The sequence below is a fragment of the Bubalus bubalis genome, chromosome 5 (assembly GCF_019923935.1).
Source record: "Bubalus bubalis isolate 160015118507 breed Murrah chromosome 5, NDDB_SH_1, whole genome shotgun sequence".
NCBI lineage: Eukaryota > Metazoa > Chordata > Mammalia > Artiodactyla > Bovidae > Bubalus > Bubalus bubalis.
In genome coordinates, this window is record NC_059161.1 from 27008899 (window position 1) to 27025433 (window position 16535).

General features: G+C 46.2%; 1 protein-coding gene across 1 annotated transcript in view; it reads left to right on the plus strand.

Annotated features, from left to right (window-relative positions):
* Nucleotides 1-203: 203 nt before the first annotated feature.
* PDPN (podoplanin) overlaps nucleotides 204-16535 on the plus strand; it is a 34735-nt gene continuing 18403 nt past the window's right edge. Inside the window, exon 1 of the mRNA XM_006074459.4 lies at nucleotides 204-537. Coding sequence (XP_006074521.4) covers nucleotides 471-537 — 67 coding nt within the window. The 5' untranslated portion in view covers nucleotides 204-470. The remainder of the gene's footprint in view (nucleotides 538-16535) is intronic.

Here is a 16535-nt window from a genome sequence, read left to right on the forward strand (position 1 = left end):
AATCGCTTATTGCATGCGCCCCCTTTCCCTCTTGTCGGGGAACAAATAGAAGCCAACTTTGCCGGGACCCATCGGCAGGTCCTAGCACCCCCCGCAGCTGTGGCCTTGTAACTTTAAACCTGGCCTGAGGTCATCGTTTTCGCGCTGGCCAAACACAGGCAGGGGGCGGTCCTAGCGAACCCGAGACTGGGACCACCTTAGCGCGCGGACTCACCCCGCCCTCGCCCTCGTCGGAGAGATAAATGCTGACTCCGATCCCAAAGTTTCCAACTGCAAAGTTTGCTCCTCCGGCAGCTGTTGCGAGCGAAGTAACTTGGGGATTCCCTCCCTCACTGGGACTCCGTTTTCCAGGCCCCACGTCTCGCGCTCCATCAAGGGAAGGCCCCCGGCTACGGAGCTTTTTCATCTTTCCCCAGCCCAGAAACTAGCTGCTCGGCCCCCCACCCCAAAGAACAAGTCAGCTAAGAAAAATGTGGAAGGTGCCAGTTCTGTTCTTCATTTTGGGAAGTGCATCGTTCTGGGTCCTGGCAGAAGGAGGTAAGGCCAGCGGGCGGAGCTCCCCGAGCAGCTAGCTGGTGGGGACAAGCGAGCCGGGACTTGCGGGTTGCCGGGGCCTGGAATGTGAGGTTGCCCGGGGGAGCAGTGTGCGCGCCAGGGTCTGGAGGCCCCGGGAGAAGGAGAGACGGCGGCTTAGCCGGTGCCAGGTCCCAGGCAAAGAGCTGAGCGGGGTGCCAGGGAAAGACCCCGAATCCACAGGTAGCAGGTGGGGAGCAGAGGGTCCCTCGGGGGCGACCCACCTCCTGCCAACCCTTCCTGGCTCCCGAGAGACAGATAGAAGGCTAGCAGCCAGGCGCCTTCCACTGACGGTGATGGGATTTTCTCAGGGCTGTGTATTGGAGACATGCTCATGGCCTCAGAAGTACTGGCCCCTTAGAATTGTGAGGGTCGGGGATGAGGGTGGGATATCCCTGTGCAGCGACGGCCTCCCTCTGGGGGCTGCCAGTGTGTAAGACAGCACGTTGGACACACTCAGGGTTCGGTCAGGGGGGATTCGTTATATCCTCTGTGGAGAGGGCAGTGTGTGGGGGTAAGAACTGAACTGGAGGGTCCTGAGTGTATGAGGGAGTGGCCCATTATTAACACTGATGTTTAAGTTCCTTTGGGGCCACGTGTGGAACTTGGCCAACAGTGTCAATGACCACGTGTTGGTGACTCCTTAGACCTTCACTTCTCTAGAGCTGAGAATGAGGACACTGCTTGCCCATCACTCTCATTATCTCCTCCTTCTTCCCTCTTCTTACGTCTCCTCCTCTTGCCCCTTGCTGCTGTGTTGGTAGCCTCCAGTCACATTGGTCAGTGTTTTCTTTTTCTTGGGTTTTAGTTTGATCTGTTTCCACTGTAGAATATAAGCTCCTGTGGACACAGCTGTGTCTTCACCTTGATCTCCAGGGCCAAACAATATCCAGCCCTTAGTAGTTGCTCACTGAATATTGGTTGAAGGCATTGTAAGCTAACTAGGGATCTTTGCAGTTGAAGCTTGAGGAAATGAAACTCTTTTACATTTTGCAAATTGAGGATGGAGGTAGCCCCGGTGCCGGAGAAATCCTGCTTGAAGGGAGGGGCTTGAAGGAGGCCTCCACACAAAGACAATAATACCCAGCTCCAGCCAGTGAGTGATTCAGGGTGTTTCCCTGTGCGCGCTGTCTGCTTGGAGACTGAGGTGCTCTCTGTGCTGTGCATGTATGCTCAGTTGTGTCCAACTGTTCTGTCAGCCCATGGACTGTAGCCCAGCAGGCTCCTCTGTCCGTGGGATTTCCCAGGCAAGAATACTGGAGCAGGTTGCCATTTCCTCCTCAGGGGATCTTCCGGACTCAGGGATTGAACCCGAGTCTCCTGTATCTCCTGCATTGGCAGGCGGGTTCTTTACCCCTGTGCCATCTGGGTGGGAAGCCCTCTTTTTGTTGGGTGGTGAGCTATTCATGGCGGTCCTGTCTTTGGAACTTCTCTCTCTAGAGCGACATACATGGCTCTGCATTTCAGTTACATTTCCTTTTTGGCCAGACTGCAAATGACACCATTTTGTGCTCAGCAGGGCAAGATGTGGGAGGCCCCCCAAATTGAGCCTCGTCCCAGCTCTGCTCAGGAAAGAGGGCCACTGGGTGGCATCCTCTCCCCTCCCCTAGCCTCCCCCACTCCCACCACTCCCCTGCAACCCCCTTGCCCCAGGGAAGAGTTTAGCTGTAATTATCTTTAAGCCAATTCTGAATATCAAAGGTACTCCTAAACAGAAGTAATAATTTAAAAAAAAATAGTTGTGGCTGAAAAACCAGCCACTTCTGGTAATAGCAACTCGATTGGCAAAGACTGAAGCACCCTGGCCCTGTCCCCGGGGGCTGTGTGTCAATGCAGAGTTACTGGGCTGCTGGCTAAGAGTTGAGGCCCAGGAGGGGTTTTGTCTGAGGATAATGAGCGAGGCAACTTGAATATGGATGAATAACTTCTTTGAGCTGAGCCATTGTGGGCTCTTGTCGGGGAGCTGAGCTAGGGGTAATTATGGTGATGAATTTTATTATCCTTCTCTTAGGAGTCTACTCCCTACTGGGCTTCCCTCTTCTAAAATTATAATCTGGTTCAGTTTTACGATCTGGTCCTCTGGGTTGAGATGTCCTCTGGGTCTCATGAGATGTTAGTGGATTTAAAGGAGCTCAGTGGTCCACACATCTGGCATTTTCCTCCACTGTCAGGCCCCACCTTCACTCTGAACTTTCATCCAAGACACGTACACAGGCCTCTCCGTAAGATCGTTTATTTTGTGAAATTCTGCAGGCTGCTGCTTGCTGAAAACTCACATGTGCTTTTTCCCGGACCAGTCCACCCAGGATTAATCATGCAATGAACAAATTTCCCTGTGCTTTCCCCAAAACTCTTGCCAGTTTCAGAGGCTTGGAAATCTTCATGAGTTGCTAAGAGTTTTGTTGCACTTAAGGTATCTCAGGTCTGTTAGAGCCTTCTCGAGGGAGGCTCTGATGACACTGGCATGTGAGATCCAAGATAGCATTTAATATAGGAAAGCACATTTCTAAAAAGTATCCTTGCTTGAGAAGGCTAAACTGGGACATGGCAAGAGGGAGGAACCCAGGCTGATCAGAGGTACGCGGCGGCCTGCCCCTGCTTCCTCTGGCCTCTGAAGTGAGTAACCAGTGAGTAAGTCTATACTGAGAATTACAAGGACCCCCAACCTTGGCATGAAAGTGGATGGTGTGACCGAGCGGGAGGGACACCACCTCTCTCCCATGCCCACCCCCCACCACATGCCAGGAATGTCACGGTTCCCTCATTAAATCATCATGCATCCTTAAATTATACATTATTATCTTCAGAATATGCCAGATTCCAAAAACAGGCCTAACTCCAAACCTCAAGCTTTTTTTTTTTTTTTTTTAACCTGCATTACACATTGGGGGGGAAAAAAAGGTTGAACTTGAAATTAAAGGTTAACCTTGCTTTAAACTCCTTAAACATGAAAACAAAAAATTTTCAAGGTATATAAAGTTCTTTACATTTGATACTTACCGTAATATTCCTTTTAGAATGAAAATGTCACGGTACATTAAAATAGGATTTGTTCATGCTTTCCCCAAATAGGAACTCAGCATCTCCTGATATGCTGGATATGAAATTCTAAGCACTTTTGAGGAAGGCACACCTAACATAAAGCATTGCACTTCAGTCCTTACCAGCAAAACGATGAACGTATGCTTTAAATTCCACTGGCTTATCTGAATATTTGTCATATTTCTGGCTTCCAAGAACAGGCGTGCCAGGTTACAGCTTGTGGAAATATTACGGGGGAAGATGTTGAGAGAGGAGAGGCTCATATAGCTGGCAGTACCCTTGTGAGACTTGAAGAAGTTAAATCAACTCCTGTAAGGCTCTCTAAGGACCCTCCCACTCCTTGGGTATTCCAAAGAAATACTCAGTGAGAGTGTTTTGTTGGAAGAGAATCAAATGAGTGGGGATATACAGATTATACAGAGATAAATCTTGGGATTCCCACAGGGGTGAGCAAAAGAGATAAAAACACCTTTAAAAAAAATTAAGTATTTATTTTTTGGCTGTGCTGGGTCCATTGCTGGACCCTAATTGCTGGACTAGGCTTTTCTCTAGTTGAGGCGAGCCAAGGGCTACCCTCTAGTTACGGTGCACAGGCTCCTCACTGCAGTGGCTTCTCTTGTTGCGGACACGGGCTGTGAGGTGAGCAGGCTCAGTGTTGCAGCCCCCGTGCTCAATAGTTGTGGTGCCCGGGCTTAGTTGCTCTGCGGCCTGTGGGACCTTCCCAGATCAGGGATCGAACCCATGTCTTCTGCATTAGCAAGCTGATTCATTACCACTGAGCCACCAGGAAAGCCCTAAAAGCACCTTTTGATTGGAGTTCTGAATCCTTTCCCTACTGATTTCTTAAAACCTTGGGGGAAAGGGAAGTGATGGGGCATTTTATCTGAGGGTTATGAGATGGAGCCAGGTTAGGGAGCAACTGGAATTCTGCCACCTTCATCCAAGGCAGGAAACTGAGGTGACTGTTTTCCTTCCCTCGAGACTCACCCCAGTGCCCACCAGCCCGCCCGCTCCTGGCGGCCAGTCCAGGGCAAGCGTTCCCTGGAGCTTCAATGGGTGGGGACGGATGGGTTTTCCCGATTTTTCACCTGGCCCAGTGCCTTTGCCTCAGGAACTGCTCGGAGGAGATGGGTTTAATCCTCTGAGGGAAATTTGTAGATCTGGCCACTTCATATACCTACTTGTCTGAGCAGCTGCACACTGAAATTGTCAGGGCAACACTAAATTTTATATGGGGGCGGGGAACCCCACAAAACACAAAAACAACAAATTTAGCAATAGGATAATCACCTTTCCGGAAGGTGACCTCTGTCCAGAGGGTCAGTGTTCCAATGTCACTGAGCCCTGGGGGAATAGGAATGATTGTCACTGATACATTTGTAGCAGATAGGGAAGGGCCTCTAGAAGATGCGTCAACATTACTAATGAGAGTATTTCCGTAATTCATCACACTGTCTTCATCTGGGTGTTGAAACACGACTTACTTAAGCAGAATTGTGATCCAATGAATGGTATCCTGCCTGGAGGAGTTTGTCTGCCTAGAATCTAGACAGGGAGGGGAAAGGAGTAAGGACTAGATGATGTGAAACTTGTCCTGCCTGAGGAATGTGTTTAGTTAAATATTTACTGAGTAACTTCTTTGTGAGTCAGGCAAGGTAAATGGTATCCTTGCTAACGGCTACTGTAAGGTGTCCTGTCTGGTGGCTGAAGGGCTTCTGGTCTCAGTCCAAGTGCCCCTAGGACTGTTCTGTCACAGTCTGGAAATGTATTCCCCCCACGTGCCCTTAGTCTGTGTGCACCAGACAGCATTTCAGGTATTTCACTCTTGAGAAGGGCATGCCTGGGATAACAAATGTGGATAGAGACCACTGAAGAACTATTTGCCTTTGTAGATAAGCTATTTGAATTCCTGGACTCATAAGAGCGTGGCTAGGGAGATCAGTCCTGGGTGTTCACTGGAAGCACTGATGCTGAAGCTGAAACTCCAATACTTTGGCCACCTCACTCGAAGAGTTGACTCATTGGAAAAGACTCTGATGCTGGGAGGGATTGGGGGCAGGAGAAGAAGGGGACAACAGAGGATAAGATGGCTGTATGGCATCACTGACTCGATGGGCATGAGTTTGAGTAAACTCTGGGAATTGGTGATGGACAGGGAGGCCTGGTGTGCTGTAATTCATGGGGTTGCAGAGTCAGACATGACTGAGCAACTGAACTGAACTGAGGGAGAAAGGATTTCATCTGATCTAGATCACCCTATAATAAGATTAAATTTCTGAATCTGTAACTAAAGGAACTAGATTCTAGATGTGCAGTGTTCACAGCATTAACTATATATTAGCATTGAAATGTGAAACTGTTAGTTGCTCAGTCATGTCTGGCTCTTTGTGACCCCATGGACTGGAGCCCACTAGGCTCCTCTGTCCATGGGATTTCCCAGGCAAAAATACTGGAATGGGTAGCCATTCCCTTCTCCAGGGGAATCTTTCCAACCCAGAGATCAAACTCAAGAGATCAAACCCTGCATTGCAGGCAGATTCTTTACCATCTGAGCCATCAGGGAAGCCCAGTAAATGGATGTTATTGTTGTTCAGTTGCCCAGTTGTGTCTGACTCTTTGCGACCCCATGGACTGTAGCACACCAGGCCTCCCTGTCCCTCAACATCTCAGGAGTTTGCCCAAGTCCGTATTCATTGCATTGGTGATACTGTCCAGCCATCTCATCCTCTGATAGCCTTTCCTCCTTCTACCCTCGATCTTTCCCAGCATCCAGGGACTTTTCCAATGAGTCAGCTGTTTGCATCAGATGAACAAAATACTGGAGCTTCAGCTTCAGCATCAGTCCTTCCAGTGAGTATTCAGGGTTAATATCCCTTAAGATTGACTGGTTTGATGTCCTTGCTGTCCAAGGGACTACCAGGAGTCTTCTCCAGCACACAGTTCGAAGACATCAGTTCCTTGGTGTTCTGCCTTCTTTACCGACCATTTCTCAACCCTATGTGACCACTGGGAAGACAATAGCCTGACTATACAGATCTTTGTTGGCAGAGTAGCGTCTCTGCTTTTCAACACACCATCTAGGTTGGTCATCGCTTTCCTGCCCAAAAGTAACCGTCTTCTGATTTCATGGCTGCAGTCACCGTCTGCGGTGATTTTGGAGCCCAAGAAGAGGAAATCTGTCACTACTTCTACCTTTTCCCTGCTTCTATTTTGTATGCAATAATGGGGCCAGAGGCCATGATCTTAGTTTTGTTTTGTTTTTTAATATATTTAGTCTTAAGCCTGCTCTTTCATTCTCCTCCTTCACCCTCATCAAGAAGCTCTTTAGTTCCTCCTCACTTTGTGCCATTAGAGTGGTATTATCTGCATATCTGAGGTTGTTGATGTTTCTCCCTCCTCTCTTAATTCCAGCTTGTAACTCATCCAGCCCGGCATTTCTCATGATGTGTTCAGCGTATAGGTTAAACAAACAGGGTGACAGCAGACAGCCCTACTTCTTTCTCAATCTTGAACCAATCAGTTGTTCCATACAGGGTTCTAACTGTATGGAACTATATAATAACATTGTGTGTGTGTGTGTGTCCTGTGCTCAGTTGTGTCCCACTCTTTGGGACTCCATGGACTATAGTCTGCCAGGCTTCTCTGTTCATGGAATTTCCCAGGCAAGAATATTGGTGTGGGTTGCCATTTCCTCCTCCAGGGGTTCTTCCTGACCCAGGGATCACACCCGCTTGAGTCTCATGCTTGGCAGTCAGATTCTTTATCACTGCCTCACCTAGGAAGTGAGTGCTTGGTGTCAAGCACTTTGCAAGCCCTACTTGATTAATCCGTCCAACATAACTTGAAGATAGGAACTATTTGTATTTTGTAGATAGGTAAAGAGGCTCAGAGAGATTCGGTAACTTACACACAGACCCAGGGCTAGTAAATGACAGTGGTGAGACTTGACTCCAGGCAGTCCAACCCCAGAACCCGTATCGCTAAACATTCAGCACAACAGCCAGCTATTCTTAGATTGAAGCTGCCAAGGACTCTCAGAGTTGTCAGCCAGTTGATTTCTTCAAGCAACTTTTACAGCATAACATCACAGTTATTTGTTAGACACATAATTCAGATTGAAGAACTAGACTGATATTGGGGTACCTAGTTAAAGGACATAATCCCTGTCCCCGTAAGCGTTTATAGAGCACATATCTTAATAAGAACTTTAAGAGTTAGGAGTCATACATGGGATTGCGGTTCACACAGGGAAGCAAGGCAGATGTCTGTGGCAGATACAGATAAGAACAGAAAAAGTGGTGTAAAACGGCATGTCCTGTGTGACACACAGCATTACCAGATGCAGGTTCAGAGATGAGATTCTTGTGGGCCTCGGGAACTGGAGAAACCCTTCGGGGGAGGATGGGACTTGATCTTGGTGGTGAAAAATGGTGGGGTTGGTTGGACAGGGTGGTAGGGAAGGGCATTCTAGGCAGGAAGGAATGCTCAAGCAAATGCACAGAAATTAGAACAATCTGGAGTTTGTGTGGGAAAAGGTATGGGCGTCCAGGGCTGGGAAAAGCCATGGAGGCTGGCTGGAGTCAAGCGTGTCGAGTTGGGGAATTGCAGGAAATCTGTTGAGAGGAGGCTGAATCCAAGGTGAGTGTGAGCTAAACCTTTTTCTGTAGTATAGTCAAATGGGAGCAGAGTGGGCCATGAATAGTGGCTGTTGGGGAAAAATGTAATGATAAGGGCACCACATGGGATTGAATCTAGTTTATGGGGGACTAGTCTGGGGGAAGGGGAGAATCAGGAGGTAAAGAGACTAAGTGTAATGACAACACATGGGAGAATGAGATCAGATTTGGGGGAATAAGAGCCAGCAAGACTTACAGCACAGTATTTCCAGGTTTCTTTTTTTCATTGTTTTTTGGGCTTTGCTGGGTCTCCCTTGCTGCACGCAGGCTTTCTCTAATTGTATCGAGCGGGGGCGACCTGTTGCAGTGCACGGGCTTCTCACTGGGGGATCTTCCCGGACCAGGGATCAAACCCATGTCTCCCGCACTGGTAGGCAGATTCTTATTCTCTGCCACCAATGATCCTCTAGGTTTCTTATTATTCTTTCCTCATTTCCTGATTTCTTACTCACATCTTATAACATTCATCACTATATTAAAATTTTTATTGATATGTAATTCTCATGTTGTAAAACTAACCCCTTTAGAATAGACAGTCCAGTGGGTTTTAGTATATTCAGAGTCGTGCAGCCATCACCACCGTCAGTTTTAGAATATTTTTATCACCCCTTCCTCCAAAACCCCAAACCATTAGCAGTTGTCCCCATGTCCCCCCATCTCCCCCAGCAACCACTAATCTGCTTTCTGTCTTTATGAGTTTGCTTATTTTAGATATTTCATATAAATGTCATCATATAGCATGCAGTGCTTTGTGTCTGGTTTCTTTTCCTTAGCATGGTGTTTTCAAGGTTCATGCATTTGTAGCATGAGTCTGAATTTCATTCCTTTTTATAGCTGAATAATACTCCATGGTGTGGCTAATACTGCATTTTGCTTATCCATTCATCCATGGATGGACATTTGGGTTGTTTCCACTTTGGGGTTATTATGAATAATGCTGCTATAAACATTCATGTACAAGTCTTTGTATGGACATATGTTTTCATTTCTCTCAAGGATATACCGAGGAATAGAATTGCTGGGTCATATGGTAGCTCAGGGACTTCCCTGGTAGTTCAGATGGCTGATAGCTCAACTGGTAAAGAATCCACCTGCAATGCCGGAGACCCCGGTTTGATTCCTGGGTCAGAAATATTCCCTGGAGAACAGATAGGCTACCCACTCCAGTATTCTTGGCTGGAGAATTCCATGGACAGAGCAGCCTGACTGGCTACAGTCCAAATGGTTGCAAAGAGCCAGACACAACTGAGTGACTATGCACACACACACACACACACACACACACGCTCTGTAGCTCTTTGTTTAACTTTTTGTTGTTGTTCAGTCGCTCAATCATGTCCGACTCTTTGCAACCCCATGAACTGCAGCACCCCAGGCTTCTCTGTCCTTCACCGTCTCCCGGAACTTGCTCAAACTCGTGTCCATTGAGTCGGTGATGCCATCCAACCATCTCATCCTCTGTTGTCCTCTTCTGCCTTCAGTCTTTCCCAGCATCATCTCTTCTGATGAGTCGGCTCTTCACATCAGGTGGCCAAAATATTGGAGCTTCAGCTTCAGTTTCAGTCCTTCCAATGAATATTCAGGCCTGATTTCCTTTAGGATTGACTGGTTTGATCTCCTTGCTGGCCAAAGGACTCCCAAGAGTCTTCTTCAGCACCACAGTTCTAAGGCATCAATTCTTCACTTATCAATTAACTTTTTGAGGAACTGCCAAACTGTTTTCCAAAGTGGTTCCATTTTACATTCCTACCAACAGTGCAAAAGTTCCAATTTCTCTATATCCTTGCCAAATCTTGTTATTTCCCATTTGGTTGAGTGGTTGGTTTGTTTTTTTTTAATTGTAGATATCCTAATGGGTATGAAGTGGTATCTAATTATAATTTTGATTTGCATGGCCCTAATGTCCAGTGACATTGTACAGCTTTTCATGTGCTTGAAGACCATTTATATATCTTCTTTGAAGAAGTATCTAATCTTGTTTTCTCATTTTAAAATTGAATAGTCATTTTTTATTGTTTAATTCCGTATGTATTAATATTTTGGGTACTAGACCTTTATCAGACTTAAGAATTGTGAGCATTCCTCCCACTCTGTGAGTTGGCTTTTCAATCTCTTGATAGCATTCAATGAAGCACAAATTTTAAAAACTGATGAAGTCCAATTTATCTATTTTTTCTTTTGTTGCCTCTACTGTTGGTGTTTTATCTAGGAAGCCATTGCCTAATCCAAGGTCACAAAGATTTACTCTTATATATTCTTCCAACAGTTGTATGGTTTTAGCTCTTACATTGAGGTCTATGATTCATTTGAAATTAATGAAGTAATCGTGGTGTGAAATAGAGGTCCAACTCCATTCTTTTGCATGAAGAAGGCCAGTTGTCCCAATACCATTTGGTTGAAAAGATGATTCTTTCCACTGAATTATCTTGATACCTTTGTCAGAATGATTGCCCATAACACATGTACCCCAATGTTCATTGCAGAACTATTGACAATAGCCAGGACATGGAAGCAACCTAGATGTCCATCGACAGATGAATGGATAAAGAAGTTGTAGTGTATATATATATGATGGAATATTACTCAGCCAAAAAAGGAATGAATTTGAGTCAGTTCTAGTGAGGTGGATAACCCTAAATCATATTATTCAGAGTGAAATAAGTCAGAGAAAAACAAATATCATGTATTAATGCATATGTATGAAATCTAGAAAAATGATACTGATGAACCTATTTGCAGGGCAGGGATGGAGACGCAGACATAGAGAATAGACTTGTAGACACAATAGGAGAAAGAGAGGATGGGACAGGTTGAGAGAGTAGCAGTGAAACGTGTTATTGCCGTATGTAAAATAGCTAGCTAGTGGGAAGTAGCTGTATAACATGGGGGCTTAACCCAATGCTCTTTGACAACCCAGAGGGTTGGGATGGGGGGTTGGTGGGAGGGAAGATCAAGAAGGTTGGGACATATCTGTACTTATGACTGATTCACATTGTCCTATGGCAGAGGCCAACACAACATTATAAAGCAGTTATCCTCCAATTAAAAATAAATTTAAACAGTCACTTTCCCAGAAATGTGTGGGTTTATTTCTGGACTCTCAATTCTAGTCTGTTGGCTTATACATCTGTCTTCATGCAGTACCTCGTGGTGCTGCGTACTGTAGTCCTGCTGACTCTTTGTAGTAAGTTTTGAAATTGAGACGTGTTAGTCCTCCTCTTTATTCTTTTTCAAATCGCTCTGGCTGTTCTTATCACTGTACTTTAACTGTCTGATATATATCTCTCGCTCCTTAGAGAAGAGAGGAGGACCCATCTTATTCAGCACTTGAAAGAAAATATGGTTGGTAAAAACATTTGGCAGGAGGAAGAGGGGAGAAACCCAGCCTTTTGGCAGGAATGACAAGAAGGCAGGTGATAGAAATCAGATTGGAGGGATGAGAGATAAGGAACCAATTTGATGAGAAAGAACAGTAAGTTATGCACTGTTATAGACACACTGAGTTTGGGGTAATAGTAAGACATCTAGTCTGATGTAACTGATGTGTTCCTGGGGAGAAACTCAGCTAAAACGGCACAGAAATAATAAGCCCTACTTTGCTGCCTGAATTCCCCATTCATCGGAACAAGGGGAGAAAGATGACAAAGAGGGTCAGGAGAGTATTATTTTTAAAAAACTTTACCGAAGCACACTTCAAACTCCCAAACCAGGCTTCAGACCAAGGCCAAGGGCAGTCAGTGGAAACACAGCTACATTCTGTACATTCCTGGAGGGCCTCATCCTCCTGGGCTCACAGCTGAGCTGTGTGCAAGCTGTATGCGTGGATGGTGAGGTCAGAGCCAAAGGGGCTTCTCTTTTCACTCTTGCGAAATCAGGGCCCGCCCAGCTGACAGCCGTGCATGAATCAGAAGCTCGGTTTCCGAGCAGATGGTGAGGGTTTCCCAACACGGTTGAGATGCTGTGTTCCAGGCCAGCACTTCTAAAGCCTGCCATAGTCATTTGATTATTCAAGTATTAATAACTAAGTGGTTCTCCCTAAGAGGTGGCCTCCTGGCCAGGTTCCGGAAAAGTTATACAAGAGCGTTGATTCCAGTCTACAGCACTATGGACTCATTTCCTCCTTTACTGAGAACATTCTGCTTTTGGTTAAGAGAGAGACCTTCCCTCAGGTTGAGTAATCTTGATTGAGGTTGTAACCAACAACCTCTAGTTTTAACATTTGAAGAGGGGTCCTGAGCCCTGTTTGCAGTTGAAGTGAGCTGATTCATTCTCAGTCCTAAAAAGCCCTGTTTACAGTTGGATAAGCTGATTCATTCTCAGTCCTAAAAAGTGTAAATACTCATTCATTCATTCAGCTATCAGAGACTGCTAGCAGGAAGAAAGTCTTGAATGCAGAGTTATCAAGACCCTGGTGCTAAGAAAGATTGAAGGCAAAAGGAGAAGAGGGCAGCAGAGGATGAGATGGTTGGATGGCATCACCAACTCAATGGACGTGTTTGAGCAAACTCCGGGAGATGGTGAGGGACAAAGGAGCCTGGCGTGCTGCAGTCTGGATAAAATAAAAATAGCTAGTGGGAAGTTGCTGTATAACACAGGGTGCTAGTGAGTTGAGTGTACATGAATTAAGCTTGCAGAGAGTTAGACATGACTTTTAGCCACTGAACAACAGCAACACCAGTTTAGAGGAGGGTACTTCCTCCTGACACCTTGGTGGGGGGTGTTGGGGAGGAGGGAGCAGTCTCTGAAGAAAGGGATGTTTTACCTGGAGCATAGGTAGGGTCTGGATGGGCAGTGATGGAGTTGAGTTGGGGAAGAAAATGAGTGGGAGCTGTGGAAAAGTGACCAATACGCATGAGGGCTGTGTTACACAGTGGTTAGAGCCGGGGATTTCTCTGGAGTCTGACAGATCCTGATGTGTAACCCCTGCATCACCCCTTGCTGACTACGTGGGCAGCTTACTCTCAAGCCCCACCATCCTCATTTACAAAATAGGGACGATGTTAGTTTTCAAGGCTTTTTTGAAGACCAAAGGAGAGTGCTTGGCACAAATGTTTGGTCACCATTATTAAAATATCTGGGGCTTCCCTGGTGGCTCAGTGGTAAAGGATCCACCTGCCCAGGCAGGTGAATGGAACGGCAACCCACTCCAGTATTCTTGCCTGGGAAACCCCGTGGACAGAGGAGCCTGGTGGTCTACAAAGAGTCGGACACAACTGAACAACTAAACAACAAAAATTAAACTAATATCCTCATGGGAATTAACTGGGAGGATTGGTAAAGTTTACGCAGTAGGTCTCAATTCCTTTCCCTCCATCGAAGGGGAAAGAATGGATGTGGTTGGAGACATATTTTATGGGCTGTGAGCCTGCACCTTCCACCTGCCAATGACTTGGCGTGAGTCCTTCCTTCTGAAATGAAATGGGAGTCCCCAGCCATCGCCAGCCCCTCCCCTTTCTTGATTGCTGTGCTCAGCTGCAGAGACTTTCAGAACACTGCCTTCAACTTTGGGAGGTGACCCAGAGGGGCCACCCCTCCCACAGCCCAAAGAAAACTGCTCCCCCCTGAAAGGCATCCTTGGGGCATTGAGCACAACAGCCCCTTCTCTGAAGTCAGGGGATGGTTGCTGCTCCAAATATTAATGTGTAGCGTTTCTTCTGATTTCTCTAGAGGAACTAGTGACACTTGTCTGATCTCTGCAGCCTTGACATGTTTCTCTTGATTTTTATGGGAGAGGAACACATTGCCGATGCCAGCAGTGAGCAGTCTCAGCCCTGTGTTGGAGGGACTGACAGGACCGGACACAGTTAGTGGGCAGGCTGCTGCTCATTAAAAATCAAAGAGCAGAGCAGCAGAGTTCATCCTTATAGGAAAAGTATCCTATTTTCAGCCCTGCTGTCTCTTTCATCAGGAGAAGGCGTTTGACAACTCATGGGTGAAGCACAGGGGACAGTGGCAGGAATGTTATAAGGGATAACTCAAAGGAAATCTGCTGTTTGGTTAGAAGTGTACTCGTTCAGTCAGCCACTCAACAAACGCCTACTAAATACTTAACCTATGGTGCCAGGAATGGGGAAAAGGGGATGGTATGCGCTGTGAGTAGTACCGTACTGCCTGGAGGAAAATTAAGAGTGCGTTCATCCCTGTGGAATGCTGAGTGGTGGGGCCAAGCCCTCTCGGAGTTTCCGTGGTCCAAACTTTGATCCACTAAGCAATTTACCAGGATCCTTGGAAGGGGTGGAGGTGGGTGGGAAACCCATTGACCATATCAGTGATTGTACTGACCACAACCCTGGGTCTGCCAGGAGTTGACGATCAGATGTAGGGCTCTGGATTAGCAAATGGCTTTCAATATTCCCAAGAAAGGCTGGCTGTACAAGGTCTGGATGTGGGCCAGCCTGTGAGACCAGAGGGGTCACTCAAGATGTGATAAATAAAAGCGAAGTCCAAACACCTTTTATTCTGGTTGCAGAAACCCAATTCATGGTGATTTAAGGGAGCGCTATCAAACAGCTATTTGGGACGTTCTGAATGAAGATGAAAGATAGTATAGTGGGTGGTCTGCAGAAAGTTGGAAAACATTGGAGATTGGCACCTCCCTGCAGTTTGGGGTGTGTTTGTTTTCAGGCTTCTGAGCACAGTTTCGAAACATGATAGAAAAATAATACGTAAAAGCCTGTGCCTGGGCAAAGGATGAGAAGCAGACCTTTTTGGTTTTGTTTTCTACATAGATGTTTTGACCTCCCTCTAAAAACATTACGTTCTCCCAAACTTCATTGGAATTATTTGTTTGTAAGCTATCTTACAGTTTTTCCTACAGGGAAAATCCAGAACTTCCTAGGATGTTGCAAGAAAAGAAAAAGAGCATTCTACTTCTCGATGGCCACAAAGGCCATGCAGTCATCCATCTTCAAAGGGTTGTTTGTGCATTTACATGCTGGAGCAGCTCAAGATGCTAGAAAATCTAGACAGCATGAAAGATATCTTAATCTACCAGTTTTCTTTGAAAGCCTGAGGGTAACTCAGCTTGACTTCTTTTAAAATCAACTTTCCCACTTTAATCTCCAGCTGCTCAATTCTGAAGCTTCAGGTCAACAGAAAGAGGACCACAGGGAACTTCTCCCTCATGTGGAGATGGAAAGTGGGCAGAGGCTCTTTGTCAAAACTTAGGAAGGAGACTTCGGAGGCTGTTCTCATAAGACACAGTGGAATCCCAGACTTAGAGAATGAGCTTGTGGTTGCCGGAGGGAAAGATGGCAGGAAGGGATAATTAGGGAATTGGGGATGGACAGGTACACACTGCTCTATTTAAAATGGATAATCAACATGGATCTACTGTGTAGCACAAGGAAATTTGCTCAAAGTTACATGGCAGCCTGGATAGGAAGGAAGTTTGGAGGAGAGTGAAGACACATTTATGTATAACTGAATTGCTTTGGTGTTCACCCAAAACTATCACAACATTGTTAATTGGTTATGTTGTTCAGTTGCTAAGTCATGCCCGACTCTTTGCAACCCCATGGACTGCAGCATGCAAGGTTTCCTTGTCCTTCACCATCTCCCAGCGTTTGCTTGAATTCACATCTATTGAGTCGGTGATACTATCCAACCATCTTATCCTCTGTCATCCCCTTCTCACTCTGCCTTCAATCTTTCCTAGCATCAGGGTCTTTTTCAATGAGTCAGCTCCTTGCAGCTTGGCCAAAGTATTGGAGTTTCAGCTTCAGCATTAGTCCTGATGAATACTTAGGGTTGATTTCCTTTAGGATTGAGTTCTTACCACCCTCCAAAAAAAGCACGAGGTAAAATCTAGTAAAGGACTCAGCACCGTATGGGACAGCCTGCTTTACTCAGTTCATCCATTCATATTCTAAATGTTGTTATCCACAGAATGGCAACAGACGGTAAAAGTCTCGCCTCTGAGGTTTCATGCTTATTTCCATTTGTTGGGATAGTGACTTTAGATGCTTTCCAGTTAATACCTGTCCAGTTCTTTCCCTTCCTGCTGCTCTGCCCTGGTGTAAGCACTGCCCACTTCTGCCTGGACAACAGTCTAAGTGATGCTCAGCTTCAGTCTGACACTGGCACCTTCCCCAACACCTACATCTATTCTGTGGCACTAGAGTGGCTCCTGGGGCTGGAGTTAGGTCCTTCCCACACTCAGAGCATCTTCTGGCTATAAAATTAAGTTCAAATCAAAAGCCCTTTGTACAGAATTCCACCAGTCTGGCCCTCTACCCCTCCCCG